Source organism: Terrapene carolina, unplaced genomic scaffold (assembly GCF_002925995.2).
Source record: "Terrapene carolina triunguis isolate 2854851 unplaced genomic scaffold, T_m_triunguis-2.0 Scaffold838, whole genome shotgun sequence".
NCBI classification, from domain to species: domain Eukaryota; kingdom Metazoa; phylum Chordata; order Testudines; family Emydidae; genus Terrapene; species Terrapene triunguis.
In genome coordinates this window covers 1,424,725-1,448,310 of record NW_020665189.1, presented here as the reverse complement: position 1 = coordinate 1,448,310, position 23,586 = coordinate 1,424,725, and the positions used below count along the sequence as shown (strand labels likewise).

The window sequence follows — 23,586 nt, the reverse complement described above, 5'->3', positions numbered from 1 at the left end:
CTGAAATTGCTGGGGTAGTTCTGGCTTGCCCTGTGCATCGGAATAGTTGTAACCATTATCTTTGAAAACTCATGGCAATCGGGGGAGGTCACAGATGACTGGAGAAAGGCTAATGTAGTGCCCATCTTTAAAAAAGGGAAGGAGGATCCGGGGACTAGAGGCCAGTCAGCCTCACCTCAGTCCCTGGAAAAATCATGGAGCAGGTCCTCAAGGAATCAATTCTGATGCACTTAGAGGAGAGGAAAGTGATCCAGAACAGTCACCATGGATTCACCAAGGACAAGTCATGCCTGACTAACCTAATTGCCTTCTATGATGAGATAACTGGTTCTGTGGATGAGGGGAAAGCAGTGGACATGTTATTCTTTGACTTTAGCAAAGCTTTTGATATGGTCTCCCACAGTATTCTTGCCGGCAAGTTAAAGAAGTAAGGGCTGGATGAATGGACTATAAGGTGGTGTGACAAAATTCCTCCTCTATCTTGGTGGGTCCTGCGCTTATTGGCGGATTTTCTTGCCTCAGAGATTCACCATGTGGGTTGGGGAACAGCCCAGAGACCTTCCCCTCTGGAAGAACCCACAGTCCAGGTCAATTGGGAGGTTTGGGGGGAACCCGGACCCGCCCTCTACTCCGGGTTCCAGCCCAGGGCCCTGTGGACTGCAGCTGTCTATAGTGCCTCCTGTAACAGCTGCATGACAGCTACAACTCCCTGGGCTACTTCCCCATGGCCTCCTCCAAACACCTTCCTTATTCTCACCACAGGACCTTCCTCCTGGTGTCTGATAATGCTTGTGCTCCTCAGTCCTCCAGCAGCACACCCTTTCCCTCTCAGCTCCTTGCGCCTCTTGCTCCCAGCTCCTCACACTCGCACCACAACTGAAGTGAGCTCCTTTTAAAACCCAGGTGCCCTGATTAGCCTGCCTTAATTGATTCTAGCAGCTTCTTAATTGGCTCCAGGTGTCCTAATTAGCCTGCCTGCCTTAACTGGTTCTAGCAGGTTCCTGATTCCTCTAGTGCAGCCCCTGCTCTGGTCACTCAGGGAACAGAAAACTACTCATCCAGTGACCAGTATATTTGCCCTCTACCAGACTCCTGTACCCCACTGGTCTGGGTCTGTCACAGTGGATAGAAAGCTGGCTAGGTCGTCGGGCTCAACGGGTAGTGATCAATGGTTCCATGTCTAGTTGGCAGCCAGTATCAAGCAAAGAGCCCCAAGGGTTGGTCCTGGAGCCGGTTTTGTTCAATGTCTTCATTAATGATCTGGAGGATGGCGTGGACTGCACCCTCAGCAAGTTTGCAGTTGACACTAAACTGGGAGGAGTGGTAGATAGGCTGGAGGGTAGGGATAGGATGCAGAGGGACCTAGACAAATTAGAGGATTGGGCCAAAAGAAATCTGATGCGGTTCAACAAGGACAAGTGCAGAGTCCTGCACCTAGGACGGAAGAATCCCATGAATTGCTATAGACTATGGACCGAATGGCTAGGCAGCAGGTCTGCAGAAAAGGATCTAGGGGTTACAATGGATGAGAAGCTGGATATGAGTCAACAGTATGCCCTTGTTGCCAAGAAGGCTAAGGGCATTTTGGGCTGTATAAGTAGGGGCATTGCCAGCAGATCGAAGGACGTGATCATTCCCCTCTATTCAGCATTGATGAGGCCTCATCTGGAGTACTGTATCCAGTTTTGGGCCCCACACTACAAGAAGGATGTGGAAAAATTGGAAAGAGTCCAGCGGAGGGCAACAAAAATGATTAGGAGTCTGGAGCACATGACTCATGAGAAGAGGCTGAGGGAACTGGGATTGTTTAGTCTGCAGAAGAGAAGAATGAGGGGGGATTTAATAGCTGCTTTCAACTACCTGAAAGGGGGTTCCAAAGAGGATGGATCTAGACTGTTCTGAGTGGTACCAAATGACAGAACAAGGAGTAATGGTCTCAAGTTGCAGTCAGGGCCAGCTCCAGGCACCAGCTTAACAAGCAGGTGCTTGGGGCGGCCAAGGGAGAGGGGCGGCACCTGCGGCAATTCGGGGGCGGCAGGTCCCTCACTCCCTCTAGGCGCGAAGGACCTGCCGCTGAACTGCTGCCCGCCGATTGCGGCTTTTTTTTTTTTTTTGCTTGGGGCAGCAGAAATGCTGGAGCCGGCCCTGATTTCAGTGGGGGAGGTTTAGGTTGGATATTAGGAAAAACTTTTTCACTAGGAGAGTGGTGAAGCACTGGAACGGGTTACCTAGGGAGGTGGTGGAATCTCCTTCCTTAGAGGTTTTTAAGGTCAGGCTTGACGAAACCCTAGCTGGGATGATTTAGTTGGGGATTGGTCCTGCTTTGAGCAGGGGGTTGGACTAGATGACCTCCTGAGGTCCCTTCCAACCCTGATATTCTATGATTCTAGCCCTGTGCATCCTGTTAATCCTGCTGCTCCTTGTTCTGCCCCAGTCCCTTCGCGCCCCCCCCCCCCCCGATAGTATTTAACAGTATCAGGTCAGCTGATTGAGGAACTGCAGTTCTGGGTTGGTCTTGTATTCACACTGGACTATCGCAGTAGCCTTGTATCTCTGAAGATCTTGGACCTTGAGATGTTCAGGGGACAATGGGGACTTGTGTGAGTGCTGTGGGAAGAGGCCTGATCTCCAGGTCACAATCAAGGAAGAAAAAATATCTGGGGATAGGTCACTGGAGGTGTCCAAAGTCACTGGGAGTACATATGCCCTTTGTCCTTCATTGGCAAACACACCCTCTATAACAAATGTGCTCTTTACAGATACCACATTGTGCTGCGAACTGTATACATCTCACATGATGATCCCAATATGCCAGCATGATGCAAGGGATATTGTGCTGCAGGGAGTGGTGTGAGTGACTCAACAGGGAGTGCTTTTCTTTCTGAGTCAGTGCTGACTGACGCCCCAGTGGGGTCATTGTGCTGCAGGGAGTGGGTGATTTGATAGGGGAGTGCTGTCTGCTCTGAGTCAGTTCTAACTCCGAAGTACTAATGCAGGGGTAGTCAATTATTTTTTGTCAAGGTCCCCATTTCTTCGTCAAGGTATAGTCAAGGTCCAGACTCCAGAGAAACATTTTTCACATTGCAATAACAATAATGATAATAACATTATCATGAATGATTTCCCGATTTGTTCAAAATGTCTGGTTGTCCACATTTGACCCGTGGTCCTCCTATTGACTACCCCATACTAAGGGATGCTGTGCTGCAGTGAATACTGGCATTCAAATGAGGGTAAAACCAAAGGGCTGATCACTTATGGCCATTAATGACCTAAAGTCTGGCTGCCTAAGAGCTGGAGTGCAAGTTCTTTGCCCTGGACAATTTGAAACTAGGTAATTCAAATTCTGCTTCCATAAATCCCCATAAGTGGTTTCCATCAGATATGAGATTTCCCTTCACTTCTGCCCTTAGATACTGTGTTGCACTTCTGTGTACCCGTGTTCTCCCCCAGATGCAGCTGCTTTTCAGTGACAAGCGAAGAAGTCTCCACTTAATGCACAGTCAACCTGTGGGACTGTTTGCCAGAGGATGTTGTGAAGGCCAAGACTATAACAGGGTTCAAAAAAGAAGTAGATAAGTTCATGGAGGATAGGTCCATCAATGGCTATTAGCCAGGATGGGCAGGGATTGTGTCCCTAGCCTCTGTTTGCTAGAAAGCAGGGAATGGGCAACAGGGGATGGATAACTTGATGAGACCTGTTCTGTTCATTCCCTCTGGGGCACCTGGCATGATGGACCTTTGGTCTGACCAAGTATGGCCAGTAAGCTAGACCTGTAGTTCTGTGGCAAGACCGCCTGGTTGGCACAGCAGACTAGAAATCTTGCAGTAGCTTTGGATCAATTTAAGAAGGATTTAATGAATTAATCTGAAATTGACTAGTATCAGAGGGGTAGCTGTGTTAGTCTGGATCTGTAAAAAGCAACAGAGAGTCCTGTGGCACCTTTAAGACTAACAGATGTATCGGAGCATAAGCTTTCGTGGGTGAATGCCCACTTCGTCGGATGCATGTAATGGAAATTTCCAGGGGCAGGTATAAATATGCTGGCAAGAATCAGTCTGGAGATAACGAGGTTAGCTCAATCAGGGAGGGTGAGGTCCTCTGCTAGCAGTTGAAGTGTGAACACCAAGGGAGGAGAAACTGCTTTTGTAGTTGGCTAGCCATTCACAGTCTTTGTTTAATCCTGATCTGGTGGTGTCAAATTTGCAAATGAACTGAAGCTCAGCAGTTTCTCTTTGGAGTCTGGTCCTGAAGTTTTTTTGCTGTAAGATGGCTACCTTTACATCTACTATTGTGTGGCCAGGGAGGTTGAAGTGTTCTCCTACAGGTTTTTGTATATTGCCATTCCTGATATCTGACTTGTGTCCATTTATCCTTTTACGTAGTGACTGTCCAGTTTGGCCAATGTACATAGCAGAGGGGCATTGCTGGCACATGATGGCATATATAACATTGGTGGACATGCAGGTGAATGAACTGGTGATGTTGTAGCTGATCTGGTTAGGTCCTGTGATGGTGTTGTTGGTGTAGATATGTGGGCAGAGTTGGCATCGAGGTTTGTTGCATGGATTGGTTCCTGAGTTAGAGTTGTTATGGTGTGGTGTGTGGTTGCTGGTGAGAATATGCTTAAGGTTGGCAGGTTGTCTGTGGGCGAGGACTGGCCTGCCTCCCAAGATCTGTGAAAGAGATGGATCATTGTCCAGGATGGGTTGTAGATCACTGATGATGCGTTGGAGAGGTTTAAGCTGAGGACTGTAAGTGATGGCCAGTGGAGTTCTGTTGGTTTCTTTCTTGGGCTTGTCTTGTAGCAGGAGGCTTCTGGGTACATGTCTGGCTCTGTTGATTTGTTTCCTTATTTCCTTGGGCGGGTATCGTAGTTTTGAGAATGCTTGGTGAAGATCTTGTAGGTGTTGGTCTCTGTCTGAGGGGTTGGAGCAGATGCGGTTGTATCTCAGTGCTTGGCTGTAGATGATGGATCGTGTGGTGTGTCCGGGGTGGAAGCTGGAGGCATGAAGGTAGGCATAGCGGTCGGTGGGTTTTCGGTATAGGGTGGTGTTAACGTGGCCATCACTTATTTGTACTGTGGTGTCTAGGAAGTGGACCTCCCGTGTAGATTGGTCCAGGCTGAGGTTGATGGTGGGGTGGAAGCTGTTGAAATCATGGTGGAATTCTTCCCAAGGAACCCTTGTTGCTTTTTACTGAAATTGACTGGATCTCATTCACTATTGTGGCCCCTATATCCACTGTTTTGATATTCTGTACATTTGGCTTAGAGTTTCAGTACTGTAAGCTAGTGCATTGTAGTAGCTGATGGAGAAGCTGGAGATTTTGGCAACTTGCTAGGGGTAGTTGGGACTTTTGGCATCTGGGGAGGCATCAGAATTAATTGGCAGTTGTCAGACAAGCACATTAGCTGATGTTTCTGCTATAATAGTTGACATTTGAACTATCATAATTAGGTTTAAGAGTTAACCCTGCTTTGGATTAATGGGGCAGTTCACACTTGCCTGAACTATTGTTCCAGGCTGCCTCTCTTCACCAGTTGGGGAGAAACCAACACCCACACCTGGGCCAGAGGCACCTGACCAGCGGTTGCCATGATCCCTTCCTCTCTGCTTCTCAGAACCAAGAAGACTGGAGATCTCACCAGCAGGGCTGAAGGTGTGAGAACCCCACCCCAGCCACACACTCGGGCCAAGATGTGGTGAGGCAAACCCAGCCTCAGCACACAACTCACAGGACCCACTTGCTCCGTAAGGCTCAGGTGACTTTGAGGTGAGTCAGGTGACTCAGCCCAAGGCTCAGGTGACTTTGAGTAGGGGCTGTCAGGTGTGGGGTGGGGTAAGTGCCCTCTGAAGTGAGATTGTGTCATTCAGTGGGATAGGGCCAGGGGTTTCTGAGGTGAGAAATGGTGTTAGTCCTGAGGGCTGTGAAAAGAGATGGTGTCAGTTTGCGGGAGATCCCCAAGGGGAGAGTTGGTGTCAGTGGAAAGGAATCTGAGCTGTGAGATTGTGTCAGATGGGAAGTTAGGAATTGGGCAAGCCTGGTGACACTTGTCGGTGCCCTACTATGGAGAGCTCTGGTTGAGAGATGGTGTCAGTTGTGGAAGGGGCAGCTCTGAGCTGAGTGGTAATGTCAATCAAGGGGGTTCTGAGCTAAGATATGGAGCCAACTTGGGGAGACACCAGAGGTGAGGAGGTGTTGTGAGTTGGTGTTGGGGCTGTGAGGTGAGAGATTGTGTCAGTCAGGGATCAGGTATACTAGGGACTCTTCTTCACTGTACTCTGATGTGAAGGATTGCACAGTGGGCACAGCATGTCAGTTATCCATTGGTGCCAGAAGGAGGGATCTGAGTTGAGAGATGTCATTTGGGAATTGTTCTGAGGTGAGAGTTGGTATCAGTAGGAGGATTGCTCTGAGCTGAAAGTTGGGTTATGTTTACACCAGTGGTTCTCAACGAGGGATCCCTGGGAGGCCGTGAGCAGGTTTCAGGGGGTCCGCCAAGCAGGGCCAGCATTAGACTCACTTAGGCCCAAGGCAGAAAGCCAAAGCCCCACCACATGGGGCTGAAGCCAAAGCCTGAGCAATGTAGCTTTGCAGTGCCCCCTGTGGCATGGGGCCCCAGGCAATTGCCCTGCTTGCTACTCCCTAACGCCGGCCCTGGCTTTTATATGCAGAAACCAGTTATTGTGACATAGGTGGGCCTTGGAGATTTTAAACCATGTTGGGTGGGCCTCCAAAAGAAAAAGGTTGAGAACCCCTGGGCTACACTACAGCATAAGTTGACATAAGTTATGTGGCTCAGGGGTGTGAATGAGCCACTCCCTGAGCGACATAACTTATATTGACTTAAGCGCCAGTGTGCAGCTTCTCCTGCTGACATAGCTACTGCCGCTTGCAAGGCTGCAGTAGTTAAGCTGACAGGACAGCTCTCTCCTGTCGTTTTGAGCGGCTACACTAGAGAGCTTATAGCAGCACAGTTGCATTGGTGTCAGTTGGGGGCTGCTCTGAGGTGAGAGTTGGTGTCAATCAGAGGGTTGTTCTGAGGTGAGAGTTGAGATCAATTGGGGGCTTGCAGTGAGGTCAGAGTTGGTGTAAATTGGGGGGCTGCTGTAAGGTGAAACTTGGTATCTATCAGGTGGGGTGGTTCTCAGGTGAGAGTTACCAGTGTTCCCTCTAATTTTTTACGTCCATGTGCGGAATGAATTTTGTTATGTGCACCAATATGGAGTTGATGTGTGACACATCACCTTCATATTGGTGCACATAACAAAATTCATGTGGTGGGGGTGGGGCCGAGGGGTTCGAAGTGTGGGAGGGGACTTAGGGCTGGGGCAGAGGGTTGGGGTGTGTGTGGGGGGTGAGGGCTGTGGCTGGGGGTGTGGGCTCTGGGGTGGAGCTAGGGATGAGAGGTTCGGGGTACAGGAGAGGGCTCAGGGCTGGGGCAGAGGGTTGGGGTGTGGGGGGATGAGGGCTCTGGCTAGGGGTGGGGCTGCAGATGAGGGGTTCAGGAGAGGGCTCAGGGCTGGGGTAGAGGGTTGGGTGCAGGGGGTGAGGGCTCCGGCTAGGGGTGAAGGCTCTGGGGTGGGGCAGATGAGGGGTGTGGTGGGGTGCGGGCTGTGGTCTGGGGATGATGGGTTTGGGGTGCAGGCTGCCCCGGGGCTGTGGTGGGGAGAGAGAACTCCCCCCAGCCCTCTCTTGCCAGCAGCTCGGGGCCAGGGGAGAGGCGCCTCTCCCCAGCCGTGGCAGCTCCGGGGAGGCTGGGCTGGGCCGAGGGAGGGGCTCCTCTCCCCGGCAGCTTTGGTGGGCCTGGGCTGCGCTGAGCCGAGGGAGGGGCTCCTCTCCCCAGCAGCTCTGGCGGGCCTGGGCCGGGCTGGGCTGAGGGAGGGGCTCCTCTCCCCTAGCCACGGCAAGTCTGGGGCAGGTCTGTGTTGGGGCCAGCAGGGAGGGGCACCTCTCCCTGCCGCTGCAGGTCCGTACTGGGGCCAGCGAGGAGGGGCACCTCTCCCCATCGCAGCAGGTCCATGCTGGGGAAGAGGCATCTCTACCCGCTGCAGCCCTGAGCCCCTGCACAAGGCTTAATAGGCAGCTGCATGGCTGCACAGCTTAAAAGGAGTTTAGGAGTTGGTGTCAATTGGAAGGATGCTCTGAGGTGAGAGTTGGAGTCAATTGGGGGGTTGCACTGAGGTAAGAGTTGGTAAAAATCAGGGGGTAGCTCTGAGAGCTGGTGTCAAACAGGTGGCTGCTCTGAGGTGACAATTGGTATCAGGTGGGGGTGATTGTGCTGAGGTGAGAGTTGGTATCAGTTGGGGGGAGGTTGCGCTGAGGTGAGAAGTGGCATGAATCTGGGGCATGCTCTGAGGTGACAGTTGGTATGAATGGGGATGGTTGTGCTGAGGTGAGAGTTTGTGTCAATCATGGATGTTGCTCTGAGGTGAGAGTTGGTTAGGGTTACCATATTCAAACATTTAAAAAAGAGGACACTCCACGGGCCCCGGTCCCGCCCCCGGCCCCGCCCCAACTCCGCCCCTTCCCCACCCCGGCCCCGCCCCAACCCCACCCCTTCTCTGCCCCCATTCCAACCCCTTCCCCAAAGTCCCTGCCCCAACTCTGCCCCCTCCTCTGAGCACCCTGCATTCCCCCTCCTCCCTCCCGCTCTGATCTTGGTTGGGGGTTGCTAAGTGCTTCCCTGCGCCCCACTCGCCCCGCAGCCCCTATGCCCTTGCCTGCCCTGCTCCTCCTCACCCTGCAGCCTCTGCACCCTCCCGCCCCTGCAGCCTCTGTGCCCCCTGCTGCCCACCCGCCCTGCGGCCACTGCGCGCCCCACGTGGAATTAAACACAGCCCGGCTGCTCCGTGGGGGAGGAGGGAGCGGGGGAGGGGGAGGGACTCTGGCTGCTAGAGGCCCTAGTGGCTGCGAGCAGCTGTCAATCAGGCCAGGCGTCCAATCAGCCGCGCCGCACAAGGGGAAGGGGGAAATCCCGGACATTTCTACTTAATTAGAAATCCCCCCCCGGACGGCCATTTAACACTGAAAAAGCCGGACATGTCCGGGGAAACCCGGACGGATGGTAACCCTAGAGTTGGTATTAGTGTGTGTGTGGGGGGGGGTTTGAACTGAGGTGAGAGTTGGTATCAATGGGGGCGGGGGGGGGGGGGGGGTTGAACTGAGGTGAGAGTTGTTCAATCTGAGGGTTCCCTGAGGTGAGAATTGGTATCAATGGGAGGTCCCTCTGAGGTGGGAGTTAGTGTCAATAGGCAGGGGTTGCTCTGAGGTGAGAGATGGTATCAATTGAGAGGTTGCTCTGAGATAAGAGGTGGTATAAGAACATAAGAATTGCCATACTGGGTCAGATCAATGGTCCATCTAGTCCAATATTTTGTCTCCTGACAGTGGCCAGTGCCAGATGCTTCAAAGGCAATGAACTGAACAGGGCAATTATCAAGTGATCTATCCCATCAACCATTCCCAGCATCTGGCAGGCAGATGCTTGGGGACACAGAGCATGGGATTGCACCCCAGACCATCTTGGCTAATAGCCATTAATAGGCTTATCCTCCATGAATTTATCTAATTCTTTTGTGAACCCAGTTATAGTTTTGGCCTTCACAACATCCCCTGGCAATGAGTTCTACAGGTTGAGTGTGTCTTGTGTGAAGAAATACTTCCTTTTGTTTGTTTTAAACCTGCTGCCTATTAATTTCATTGGGTGAGCCCTGGTTCTTGTGTTATGTGAAGGAGTCAATAACACTTCCTTGTTCACTTTCTCCACACCATTTGTGATTTTATAGACCTCTGTCATATTCCCCCTTATTCGTCTCTTTTCCAAGCTGAACAATCCCAGTCTTTTTAATCTCTCCTCATATGGCAACCGTTCCATATCCTTAATCATTTTTGTTGCCCTCTGCACCCTTCCATTTCTAATATATCTTTTTTGAGATGAGGCAACCTGCATTCAGTATTCAAGTTGTGGGCATACCATGAGTTGATATAGCAGCATTATTTTTACTGTCTTATTATCTATCCCTTTCCTAATGGTTAATAACATTCTGTTAGGTTTTCTTGTCTGCCATTGAACACTCAGCAGATGTTTTCAGAGAACTATCCACAGTGACTCCAAGATCTCTTGCTTGAATGGTAACAGCTAGTTTAATGCCCCATCATTTTGTATGTATAGTTGGGATTATGTTTTCCAATGTGCATTACTTTGTATTGGTCAACATTAGTTTTTTTCTGCCATTTTGTCACCCAGTCACCCAGTTTTGTGAGATTCCCTTTGTAACAATTTGCAGTTTGCTTTCAACTTAACTATCTTGAATAATTTTGTATTGTTTGCAAAGTTTCCCACTTCACTGTTTATCAGTTTTTCTAGATCATTTATGAAGATGTTGAACAGCACTGGTCCCACTACAGATTCCTGGGGGACACCACTACTTACCTTTCTTCATTCTGAAAACTGACCATTTATTCCTACCTTTTGTTTCCCGTCTTTTAGGCTCATAAGAGGACTTCCCTCTTATCCCATGACCCCTTACTTTGCTTAAGAGCCTTTGGCGAGGGTTTTCTGAAAGTCCAAGTACACTATATCCACTGGTCCACATGCTTGTTGCCATCTCAAAGAATTCTAATAGCTCCCTTGGGGAGGGATATCTCAGTGGTTTGAGCATTGGCCTGCTAAATCCAGGGTTATGAGTTCAATCCTTGGGGGGGCCACTTAGGGATCTGGGGCAAAATCAGTACTTGGTCCTGCTAGTGAAGGCAGGGGGCTGGACTTGATGACCTTTCAAGGTCCCTTCCAGTTCTAGGAGATAGGATATCTCCATCGATGAGTCATGATTTCCCTTTACAAAAGCTGTGTTGATTCTTCCCCGACTAATTGTGTTTATTTCCATGCCCCCAAAGCTGCAGACTTTAACCAAAAACTGCTCAGCCAGTCACTTATCTCCAGCACCCAGACACCCAGCTCCCAATGGGATCCAAACCCCAAATAAATCTGGTTTACTCTGTATAAAGCTTATACAAGGTAAACTCATAAATTGTCCGCCCTCTATAACACTGATAGAGAGAGATGCACAGCTGTTTGCTCCCCCAGGTATTAATCACTTACTCTGGGTTAATTAATAAACAAAAGTGATTTTATTAAGTATAAAAAGTAGGATTTAAATGATTTTAAGTAATAACTGACAGAACAAAGTAAGTTACCAAGCAAAATAAAACAAAACATGGAAGTCTAAGCCTAACACATTTAAGAAACTGAATACAAGTAAATCTCACCCTCAGAGATGTTCCAATAAGCTTCTTTCACAGACTAGACTCCTTCTTAGTCTGGGCCCAATCCATTCCCCTGGTACAGTTCTTATTAGTTCCAGCTCAGGTGGTAACTAGAGGATTTCTCATGACTGGCAGTCCCCTTTGTTCTGTTTCACCCGCTTTTATATCTTTGGCACAAGGGGGGAATCTTTTGTGTGTCTCTCTGGGTTCCTACCCTTCCTTCTAAATGGAAAAGCACCAGGTTTAAGATGGATTCCAGTATCATGTGACATGTTCACATGTCCTGTGAGACTTCATTACTCAGGGCTGGCACCAGGGACACAGGAAGGCTTACAAGTAAACAGAGCCATTTACAACCAATTGTCCTAGTTAACAGGAGCCATCAAGATTCCAAGCCACCATTAATGACCCACACTTTGCATAGTTACAATAGGACTTTACAGTAATACTTCATATTTCTAGCTTCAGATACAAGAATGATACATTCATACAAATAGGATGAACACACTCAGTAGATTATAAGCTTTGTAATGATACCTTACAAGAGATCTTTTGCATAAAGCATATTCCAGTTACATTATATTTACACTCATAAGCATACTTCCATAAAAGATATGGAGTGCAACGTCACAAAGACATTATGGATTGCAGTGCAGTTCCTAACTGAAGAAGACTACGCAGGCGCCCAACATTCTGCGTGATATGGATAGGAGCAACTTTAGATTGCTTTTGGCATTCACAGAGCAGGTGCACCTGGTAGACCATCACTTTTGGGCTTGGGAAACAAGCACTGAATGGTGGGATCATATCGTCATGTAAGTGTGGGATGATGAGCAGTGGCTACAGAACTTTTGGATGCGGAAAGCTACCTTCCTGGAACTGTGTGTGGACCTCGCCCCAGACCTGCGGTGCAAGGACACCAGAATGAGAGCTGCCCTCTCAGTAGAGAAGCATGTGGCAATCACTGTGAGGAAGCTGGCAACTCCAGACTGGTACCGGTCGGTCACAAATCAATTTGGAGTGAGGAATTCAACTGTTGGAGCTGCGTTAATGCAAGTGTATAGGGTAATATATTGCATCCTGCTACGAAGGACCGTGACTCTGGGAAATGTGCGTGAAATAGAAACGGGTTTGCAGAAATGGGTTTCCCTAACTGTGGAGGGGCCATAGATGGCACACATATTCCAATTTTGGCACCAGACCACCTTGTGATGGAGTACATCAATAGGAAGGGGTACTTCTCCATGGTGCTGCAGGCGCTTGTGTATCACCGTGGGTGTTTCACTGACATCAACGTGGGGCGGTCTGGGAAGGTGCATAATGCACGTATCTTCAGGAACACCAGCCTGTACAGAAAGCTACAAGCGGGGACTTTCTTTCCTAACCAGAAGATTACAGTGTGGGGTATTAAATGCCCATAGTGATTCTGGGGGACCCTGCCTACCCCTTACAGCTGTGGCTCATGAAACCTTATGCAGGACATCTGGACAGCAGTAAGGAGCAGTTCAACAGCAGGCTCAGTAGGTGCCGGATGACAGTTGAATGTGCCTTAGGAAGATTAAAGGTGTGCTGGTGATGCCTTTATGGCAGGTTGGACCTCACTGAGGATAATATTCCTATGGTCATAGTTGCGTGCTATACGTTGCATAATCTCTGAGAAGCTAAGGGTGAAAGGTTTTCTCAAGGGTGGAGTATGGAGGCAGACCACTTGGCTGCTGATTTTGAGCAGCCAGATACCAGGGTTGTCAGTGGAGCCCAGAGGGGAGCTATTTGAATCAGGGAGGCTTTGAGGCAGCACTTTGACAATGACCACCCATGTAGTTTTCCTAGGGGGCAATGGTGACATTTGGGGCCTTATATTCCTGTAATAAAGTGATTAAAATGCCTGTGCATGTATTGGCAATGCCTGCAATCTCACCTTGTAGAAAAAAAAATAAAGATGATTTACCATTATAAAAGTTTGCTTTTATTGCACAAGAAACCACACACACAAACACACATATACTTGGTGGGAAAGGAGGAACCAGGGAAGGGCAGACTTTCACAGCTATGTGTAGGTCCAGCTATCGCTGTGAAAGTTGTCCCAGAGGATGGAGTGAAGGGGAAACCGAGAAGTTCTGGAAGGTGGAAAGGAATATTCTGGCAGAGTTTGGGGTGGGGAGCATGGAAAAGAGTTCTGAATGTGCTGCAGTGGGGGTTGAGCACTAATCTGCTCAGTCCGCATTATTAAGGACTTCAGCATTTGTGTTTGCTCCTCCATTACTTTAATCATCTGCTCAGTAGTGTCCTTAACAAATGCGTGATTCTCTTTTCTGTCCTGTTGTTCAGCTTTTTTCTGCATTGGAGCACTGCAGGACCTCACAGAACATGTCTTCTTTGCTGTGTCTTGGGTGCATTCTTATCTGGTGGAGACGCTCAGCCGAGATGTGTTGGGTGTTCCTGAAGGCCACATCTGGTGAAGCACAGGGGACAATGCACAGAAGCGGGATTGTTAAATTCACACATAGCACTGAAACATTTCTGTTAAATATACCTTTTGCAACATTGCCATCACTTTCTCACTGACCCTAGCCAGGCACACATCTCTGCAAACACGCAAAGCATGGTGAGTGTTGGCGGGGGGAGGGGGAGGATGGGGCGCTTCACAAGGGGAAAAGAGCACACACTCTTTGCAAGGGTTGTGGTGCAGCATTCTAGGGAACAAATTCTAAAATTCTCCCACACTTTTCCACAGGCAGGTGTAATTCTAGCAGATATCTCACTGCTAAGGGTAAGCAGGGAAACGAGGGCACATCTACTCCATGCTTGTGGCTCCCTATGCTGCTTGCCTATGTGCCACTTTGGTCCCTGCACAAGTGATTGCTGAATGGCCCTGGAAAGTTTCCTACAATGGGGGAAGGAACAAAGCTGCTCTGCCACGGAACCTTTGGCAGTGGATTACTGAGTACCTCCAGGAAACTTTTCTGAAGATCTCTCTGGAGGATTCCCGTGAGATCTCAGCGTGCATCAGCATCTTGTTCCACCGTACTGATTAGCTACACAGGGTAATGTCCAGTTCACAGAAACACAGCCAGCCTCCCACATTTCTTCTATGAACCCACCTCCACACTACACAAGCCACAACCACTTACCAGGAGTCTCATCTCCTGCTTCTTGCTTGCTGGAGAGCAACTGCTGAGACTGGCTAGAAACCTCTGGAGTGGAGAACAGTTCCTGGCTGCCTGCCCCACCGGGCGACCCCGCCGGGAGCTGCACATCCTCATTTAACTCCACCTCTTCATCAATAACTTCATTCTCTGGGGAAGGTCCTCTTTCCGTCGCCTCCGTGCCCTCCGATGTATCCACGGAGCTGTTGGCAATCGAGGTGGGGTCACCACCAAGGATAGCATCCAGCTCCTTATAGAACCAGCAGGTCTTAGGTGAAGCACCTGAGCGATGGTTTGCCTCCCTCGCCTTATGGTACGACTGCCTCAGCTCCTTTATCTTCGTTCTGGACTGCAGCATGTCCAGATCATAGCCCTTTTCGCACAAGCCTCAAGATATCTGCCCGTAGGTATCCTAATTCCTACAGCTCAAGCACAGCTGGGACTGCATAGCCTCCTCTCCCCATATACGGAGCAGATCCAACAGCTCTGCAGTGGTCCAAGCGTTTGCTGCAATAACCCACCATGGTCACCTGGGAAGATGCGATGCGACCTCTCCACACTGAGCAAACAGGAAATGGAATTTCAAAAATTCCCAGGGCTTCTAAGGGGGAGGGGCGGATGGTTGTTTATCTGGCTGCAGGGCGGTGGAGTTCAAACTGCTGACCAGAGCAGTCAGGATGGGCATTGTGGGACACCGCCTGAAGGCCAATTAAAGCGATGAAATGAAGGGTGGTGTCTACACTTGCACTTTGTCAACAAAATTGTAGAGGAAAAAGACGTAAATTTCTTGTGAGGGTGGATGTATTTTATCGCCAAAACCAGGCATTTTCCCCGATAAGCGTCGCCTTGCAGTGTACACATTCACTGTTTGAGTCGACAAACAGTAGTTTTGATGACATAACTTAGTAGTGTAGACAAGGCCTATGTGTCGGTGGCAGAGTTGCGCTAAATTGAGAGTTGGTGTCAATCAGGGCGGGTATTCTGAGGTGAGAGCTGGTATAGATCGGAGTGGGGGTTGCAATGACGTGAGATTTGGTATGAATGAGGGTGGTGTGCTTAGGTGACAGGTGTTATCAATCGGGAGGAGCACTCTGAAGTAAGAATTGGTATCAGTGGCTGGGGTTACACTGAGATCAGAGTTGGAATCAATGGGGACGAGGTTGCGCTGAGGTGAGAGTTGGTGACAATCGGGGGGTTGCTCTGAGGAAAGAGTTGGTATAAATTGCAGGGGGTTGCTCTGAATTGTGAATTGGTATCATTCAGGAGGTTGCCCTGTGGTAAGAGCTGATATTGATTGGGGGTTGTGTTGAGGGGAAAGTTGGTATCAATCAAGGGGGTTGTATTGACGTGAGAGGTGGTATCAATGGGGGGGGCACTTTGCTGTGAGATTTTTTGTATTGGTGGGAGGTTGTGCTGAGGTGATAGTTTTAATGATCCGGGGATTGCTCTGAGCTGAGAGTTGGTGTCAGTTGGGGTTAATCTGAGGTGAGAGTTGGTACCAATTGGGATTGTGTGTTACTCTGGTGTGATAGTTGATGTCAGCTGGGTGTGTGTTCTCTGAGGTGATTGTTGGTATCAATTATAGAGGTTGCTCAGTGATCAGAGTTCCTGTCAACTGTGGGGAGAACTGGTATCAATCAAGGAGAACTGGTATACAATCAATGAAGTGAGAGTTTGACTCATTGGGGGTTGTGCTGGGATGAGAGTTGGTATCAATCTGGTGTGGTTTTTCTGAGATGAGAGTTAATATCAATCGGAGGGTTGCTCTGAAATGAAAGTTGGTGTCAATCAGGGGCCTGCTGTAAGGTGAGAGGTGGTGTAAATCAGAAGGGTTGCTCTGAGGTCAGAGTTAGTATCGGTGTGGGGGAGGTTCTCTTAAGATGAGAGTTAATGTCAAATGTGGGGTTGCACTGAAGGGGGGTGGGATAAATGAGAGAGGTTTCTCTGAGTTGAGAGTTGGTATTAATTGGGAAGTTGCTCCAAGGTCAGAGTTGGTATAAATCCTGGGATTTCTCTCAGGTGACAGTTGCTAACAATCAGGGGGTAGTTCTGAGGTTAGAGTTGGTATCGATTGGGGTGTGGGGGAATTGCACTGATGTGATAGTTTGAATCAATCAAGGTGATTGTGCTGAGGTGAGAGGTCGTATCAGTCTGCGCCCTCTGATGTGAATGTTGGTATAAATTGGGGGGTTACTCTGAGGTGAGAGTTGGTGTCAGCTGGGGGTTGCACTGAGGTGAGAGTTAGAATCAATCAAAGGGATTGTGTTGAGGTGAGAACTGGTGCCCTCTGATTTGAGTGTTGGTATCGGGAGGACTGCACTGAGGTGAGGGTTGGTATTAATCGCAGGGTTGCTCTAAGGTAAGAGGTATCAATAGTGGGGCTTGCACTGAAGTAAGAATTGGTATCAGTTGGGGGACTCTGAGGTGAGTGTTGGTGTCAGTGGGGTTTGAGGTGAGAGATTAGTAAATATTTCCAACATCCGGAATTGGGACACTGGGGAGGGCTCTGAGTTACTATAAAGAATTCTTTCCCAGGTGTCTGGCTGGTGGGTTGCATCCACACACTCAGAGTCTAACTGATCCTCATATTTGAGGTCAGGAAGGAGTGTTTCCCTAGGTCAGACTGGCAGAGACCCTGGGTTGTTTTTTTTTTTGCCTTCCTTGTATCATAGGGCACCCTTAACTTGCAGGTTTGAAGTAGAGTAAATGATGGATTCTCTGTCACTTGAAGTCTTTAAATTAAGATTTGAGGACTTCCAGAGATTATGGTCCTATCACAGGAGTGGGTGGGTGAGGTTCTGTGGCCTATGAAGTGAAGGAGGTCAGACTATATGATCATGATAGTCCTTTCTGGTCTTAAACTCTATGAGTCTATGTCAATCGGGGTCTCTGAGATGAGAGATGGTTTTAGTCGAGGGGAGACCTCTGAGGTTAGAGGTGGTGTCAGTTGTGAATGGGACTCTGAGGTGTGAGATTATGTCAGCTGGGTAGTCAAAGATCAGGCAGTTCTGGGACCCTGTTTTGCGGAACTCTGCTGGGGTTCCTCTGAGTTGGAGATTGTGTCTGTTGTGGAAGCAATTGGCTCTGAGATGAGAGTTGGTGTAATGTAATTCCTGTGGGGGACCGTGAGATCAGAGATGATGTTAGCTGGGGGACTGCTAACATTGGAAGCATTCTGAGGTAAGAGATTATGTCAATTGGGGGTTCTCTGAGGTGATATGGTAGTAAGGGAGAATGGGGGGTGATTCCATGGAGCTCTGAAATAGGAGATGATGTCTGTTGGGTGATGGGGTGTTTCTGAAGTTAGAGAGATGGTGTAAATTGGAGGGTGGACTCTGAGGTGAGAGATGATGTTTGTTGGGGGGGGCAAATTTCTTTGGTGAGAACTGGAAAGACCCCTGAGGTGAGAGATGGTGTCAGTCAAGGGGAGACACCTGAGATGAGGGGAGGTGACACTTGTTGTTGGGAGGGGGTAAGGTTACTCTGAGGTTGGAGATGTTGTCCATTGGGGGTTCATGAAATGAGAGATTTTTTCAGTTGACAGGGCTTAGGGTGAAGAGAAAGCTGTGATTCTTTGTCCTCGGTGCTCTGCTGGGGAGATCAGGTTTCATAACCAGTCCTGATCACTCCCTGTGGGTGGCTGGTATCACCTCTTATCTTTTTTCTTTTTTTCTTTGCAGTTACCTCATCGCCGAGTGACATTCTCTGCAGCTAATCAGGCACAGGACTTGCAGGACCCCTCACAACATAGTTACTATGACAGCGGGCTAGAAGAGTCAGAGACTCCTAGCAGCAAGTCATCATCAGGGCCCCGAATTGGGCCACTAGCTCTGCCTGAGGATCATTATGAGCGCACCACACCCGACGGTAGTATTGGGGAGATGGAGCACCCTGAAAACGGTAAGAGATCCTGCTGCATGCATGTCAGACTCCTTCCTGCAGATTGTCTTGGTGCAGGTACTTCAAAGACTTGCAAATCTGCATCCCATGGAGGAGGGATAGGTTGGGGGGTTAGTAGCCATATTGGGACAGACTTGGACAGCGTGAGGCAGGGAGGCCAGAGAAAGTCACAGTTCTGATGGCAAGAGACCACGAAGGATGAGAAGGGGCTCAGCAAGGTGGTCACTGGAGAGGAAGAAAGGAGAAAACAGGACCTGGGAGGTAAGAGTAGAGGAGTCAAAGGGATGACTGGGGCTGACATGGCACAGGAAGGAGGGGAACCAGAAGGCTCTGCTTTGAGTTGTCAGCAGAACATCCTGGAGGATAGTTGAAGGGGAGATCTGGGCTACAGTTTGCGACTGAGCCCTTGGGCAAATCACAGCTCCTTGTGTCTTGGAACAAAGGCCAGGGGAGTGTCTAGACTAGCATGTACAATAGTGTTATATGTTAAAACTGGATTTGAAACTCTTGTTTAAACAGACCCAGAGGAGCAGCTGGGGTAGAAACAAGATGGAGGGGAGAGGGCCTAGGGGATTCCTTGGTGTAGAGGTGGATATTGAAGCCATGGGAGCCTTCGTAGTGGCAGAGAGGGAGAATACAAAAGGACCAACCTTGGGATAGCAAGAGACATTGGAAGAAGAGGAGACATGGTGCAGCATGATTGTGGCAAACCCATAACAGCCTAACTCTTTTTTATGGCCCCATCAAAAATGTCTCTTCATTCCCATTGCAGATCATCTGCCTCTTCTCCTCCTCAGCCATGGCTTGGACACTGTTTTTGCCCCTTCCAGTGCCAGGGGTCTGTCTGTCTCCCCTCAACTAATCACTTCTGTCAGGCTAAGTTGCCTCCTCCTGCCCAGGCTCTGGCCATGTGCCCAATACCTCCCCTCCTCTACCTTCTGCATTCTGACATTGAGGAGTTTTCCTCTGAAACAAGGCCTCTCATTAAGTGGGCTGCAGAGGAAACTTTGGGGAAGAGCAGGGCATCAAAATTGTTGCTGTGAATTTTCCCTAGTGTTGGGAGAGATGGAAATAAGCAGGGGTTCCCTCCCTTGGGACAGGGTAGATAAAGGGCGGCTGCGTCAGCACATTGCTGGGCACTTGCTGTGGCCGGAGCCTGCAGGGGGGCTCAGGCAGCCTGGGGGAAAGCCACTGGACCTCTACACTGGGAATACTCGTTGTGCGATGGGGATTATATGGTGGCAAAGGCCTGGTGGGATGGGCCTCAAATCCCTCCTTATTAGTTTCTGGGACAGGGGCCTGAGAGGATACGGCTGGAGTGCACTATGTTCCAGCTATTCTGGGCTGCTCAATGGACCTAGGGGAGCGCAGCCAGACCAAGTTAGAGCAATCTGTAGGACTGAAGTGGCCCCTGAATCCAGGATGTGCTAAAATGGCATAAAGCTTCCCTTCTGACTGTGGGAATTTCATACAGACCACTTCCTCCCAAAGAGGAGAAACATTCAGCTTGGAAAAAGGGAAGAAAGGAGAGGTCTGGGGCCTGGCTGATGGGGTTCTTGGGGTCTCTCCCGTATGCTGTGTCATAACCCTCAGGTGAGAGCTGGGTGAGTGGAAGGGACTGTTGAGGGACCTGTGAGGAGGATTCTGATATGACACCATGTCACTGGGGGAGCAGTGATTGAGTGTCATCAATAATGACAGTGATCATGAGAGAATGAAGGCTGTGTGCCTGTGAAAACAGAGGAGGGAATAGGAAAGGAGGAGAGACTGGAGCTGGACAGAGGAGGAGGTGAAGGAAGGAGAGACAGAACAAGGGACAGATGGGAACACACAGAAGATTGAAACAAGTAGCAGAGCAGAGTTCCCACTGGCAGCATATGGCATCTGCTGGGGAAGATTTTGGTGCGGAAACTGAGGCTCAGAAAGAGGAGGTGACATGCTCGGGCTGCAGAGTCTGCAACAGAATCTTGGCCCTGTGCTTTAGCCACACAGTCCTTCCTCTGCCTAGTGAGAGCTGCAGCTGCCTTTAGCCTCTGGGATTCTGACTATTCTGGACTCTTTTTCCCTTCTTGATGATTAATCCTGTTCAGATCAGTTTCAGCTCCAGCAAAGCTGTCACCACGCTGTTGGAGAGACCCCTTGACTAGCCAGCAGAGGGAGATAATTTAGGCCCCACTATGTTGTTGATCTCTGAGATAGTCAATTCTCAGCAGGGGAGCAGAGTGCAAGGAGTGAGCTAGACCAGTGGTTTTCAAACTGCGGGTTGTGACCCAGAACTGGGTCACGGAATGTAAGGCACTGGGTTGCAGCCAGCTCCTAGGTGGGGGGCCACAGGGCTCCGTGCGCTGTCCCTGCCCCGAGCACCGTCAAATGGGAGCCGGGGGAGGCTTGCGTGCCTCCACCTAGGAGCCGGACCTGCTGCTGGCTGCTTCTGGGCCACAGTGCGGTCCGCAGTGCCAGGAGAAGCAGGAAGCCCCTGCTGTACCGCTGACTGGGAGCCACCCGAGGTAAGCCCATGCCCCAACCCCACGCCCCAATCCCCTGCCCCAGTCCTGAGCCCCACCCCAAACCCGGAGCCCCTTCCTGCACCCCAAACCCCTCATCCCTGGCCCCACCCCAGAGCCTGCACCCCCAGCCCAGAGCCCTGATCCCTTCCTGCACCCCAACCCCTTGCCCTAGCCCTGAGCCCCCCCAAACCCGGAGCCCCCTTCTGCACCCCAAACCCCTCATCCCCAGCCCCAGCCCAGAGCCTGCACCCCCCAGCCCAGAGCCCTGAGCCCCTCCTGCACCCCAACCCCCTGCCCGAGCCCAGAACCCCCTCCCACACCCTGAACCCCTCATTCCTGGCTCCACCCTGCAGTCCTCACCCCCGCACCCCAACCCTCTGCCCCAGTCCTGAACCCCTCCCACACCCCAAACGCCTCATTCCCAGCTCCATTGGGATGCGGGCATCAACAATTTTCTTCAACTCGGTCGCCAGAAAAAAAGTTTGAAAACCACTGAGCTAGACCCTAGAGAGGGCAGGGGACACTTGTCCCGGTTAGTGCCCTGCACAAAGGAGGTGCATCTTCTTACTGAAGTACCTGAACATGACTCCCCTAAATAATGAAAATATCAGTCTCTGCTCATAAACTTTTCCCCTACCTCCTATAGTAAGGTGCCTTCACTAACATGCTCACTGCCATGGACAGCAGCCAGGCATGCACATACACATGTGCACACCACACATACATGCTTACCAACACACACATGCATGCACACACCATGTTCACATACACAACAGGGCTGAAGATATACAGAACTCTATTTTATGGCCACCATCACCTGGCCTGGGTCAAGCTCCCCTCACATGTTAGTCAGGCTCCCCTGTTTCCAGCAGCTGCTGGTACACACACAAACTTGATGCAGTGCAGAAAGTGTGAGAGGCCAGGGCTCCACTGATTCTTCTGACATTAACTCTAGCCTGTCTCTATGTTCTTCAGATTGTCTAACAAAGATAATTATATCAACAGAGAATATGAGGATAGGGTCAAAAATTCTGATCCCCCTAGGTGATACATTGGGTGACTATGGAACCAGGCCAGGGGATCTGTAGCTTGAAAGGTACCTAGTTACACTGCTACCTTACTTCATGATAATTAGCTAGAGAATCCTCTGGTGAGGCTAGCATATTAGGGTCTGATCCAATTTCATAGTGCAGAGCAGTAGTGTGACCCAAATTAAGGGGTCCTATGAAGCAGATACCATTATGACTTTGAATCAACTCATTCAGTTTCTTCAGCTGTCTTCTAACAGTGCCAACTCAACAAGGGCCATACAGGGAAATCTAGTTTTGTTTCTGAGATCTTGGAAGCATAGGCCATTCTTGCTCATAGAATGTGAAGTTAATGCTGGAGAAACACTATTATTAGATCCCACACAGCCCACCATCTGTGGCAGGTGCAGGACTGCACCCTATTGTACATTTTCTAGAGTTTTATCTAGTCTAGTAATAAATGTTCAAAATGATGGGTCTTCACCATTTTCCCCAGGAGACTGTTCAAAGCCTAAGAGATCTGATGGGCGGATGATCATCTTTTGAGATCTCTTCGGCTGGAAGGCAAAGTGCATAGTAGCTGTGTCTTTTCTTCTGTAAATCATCCCTTATTTAGTTATCACAGACACTTTTGGATCCTTCCTTATTGGACACCTCCCACTGTGCAAGTTGCAGCGAAGTTCTGAGTTGTAAAGGCTGCATGAGCCTTTCCAAAAAGATTTAGTAGGTTGTTGAGGGAGATCTCTACAGTATCTTGGCATTGACATATGCCATCTTCCCTGGTAACCCAATTGGTTGGTACCTTTAGTACCTGACCAGGATGTCCCCTACTTCCTACCCAGCATTCTGCAATGCTGTCATCTGGTAGAGTGTGAAATACTGAGCTGGGGGCCCCTGTTCCCATTATATTGAAGATTTGCTCTGGTAAGGAAAGGCTGGGAATTGTTTAAGAACACTTTACTAGATGCCCAAAAAGCCACAATCTCACAATTGAGGAAGAATGCTGAATTGGTTAAAAAACTACCCGGGGATTAGAGGAGAAGAAAAGGCAGCAATAAAAAATTAAATATTTCAAACAAATGGAAAGGGGATGTTGATAGTAACGAATATAAATCAGAAGCTAGGAATTGGAGAAAATTGATAAGGGAAGGAAATGGACACAAGGAGAAATCTATGGTTAGCAGAGTTAAGGATAATAAAAAGAAGCTTATTAGGAACAAAAAGAATCCTAACAATGGTATTGGTCCATTACTAGATGGAAATGGTAAAATTATCAATAATAATGCAGAAAAAGCAGATGTTCAATTAATATTTCTGTTCGGTATTTGGGAAGAAAACAGATGATGTAGTCAAATCATATGATAACTCTTTCCATTCCACTAGTGTCTCAGGAGGATGTTAAACAGCAACTATTAAAGTTAGACATTTTTAAATCAGCAGGTCCAGATAACTTTCATCCAAGCGTTTTAAAAGAGCTGTTGATGAGCTTTCTGTAACATTAATGTTGATTTCAAATAAACCTTGGAACATCAGGGAAGTTTCTGAGGACTGAAAGAACGCTAATTGTTGTGCCAATATTTAAAAAGTGTAAATGGGATGGCCCAAGTAATTATAGGTCTGTCAGTCTGACACCCATCCTGGGGAAGATAATGGAATGGTTGATATGGGACTAGATTAATAAAGAAATAAAGGATGGTAATATAATTAATGTCAATCAACATGGGTTTATGGAA

General features: G+C 49.1%; 1 protein-coding gene across 2 annotated transcripts in view; it reads left to right on the top strand.

Moving 5' to 3' along the window:
• PCDH1 (protocadherin 1) overlaps positions 1-23,586 on the top strand; it is a 148,533-nt gene that overhangs the window by 53,276 nt on the left and 71,671 nt on the right. For both annotated transcript variants that reach the window (XM_024213136.2, XM_024213137.2), the window contains exon 4: positions 18,099-18,318. In XM_024213136.2, the coding sequence (XP_024068904.1) occupies positions 18,099-18,318 (220 nt within the window). The remainder of the gene's footprint in view (positions 1-18,098; positions 18,319-23,586) is intronic.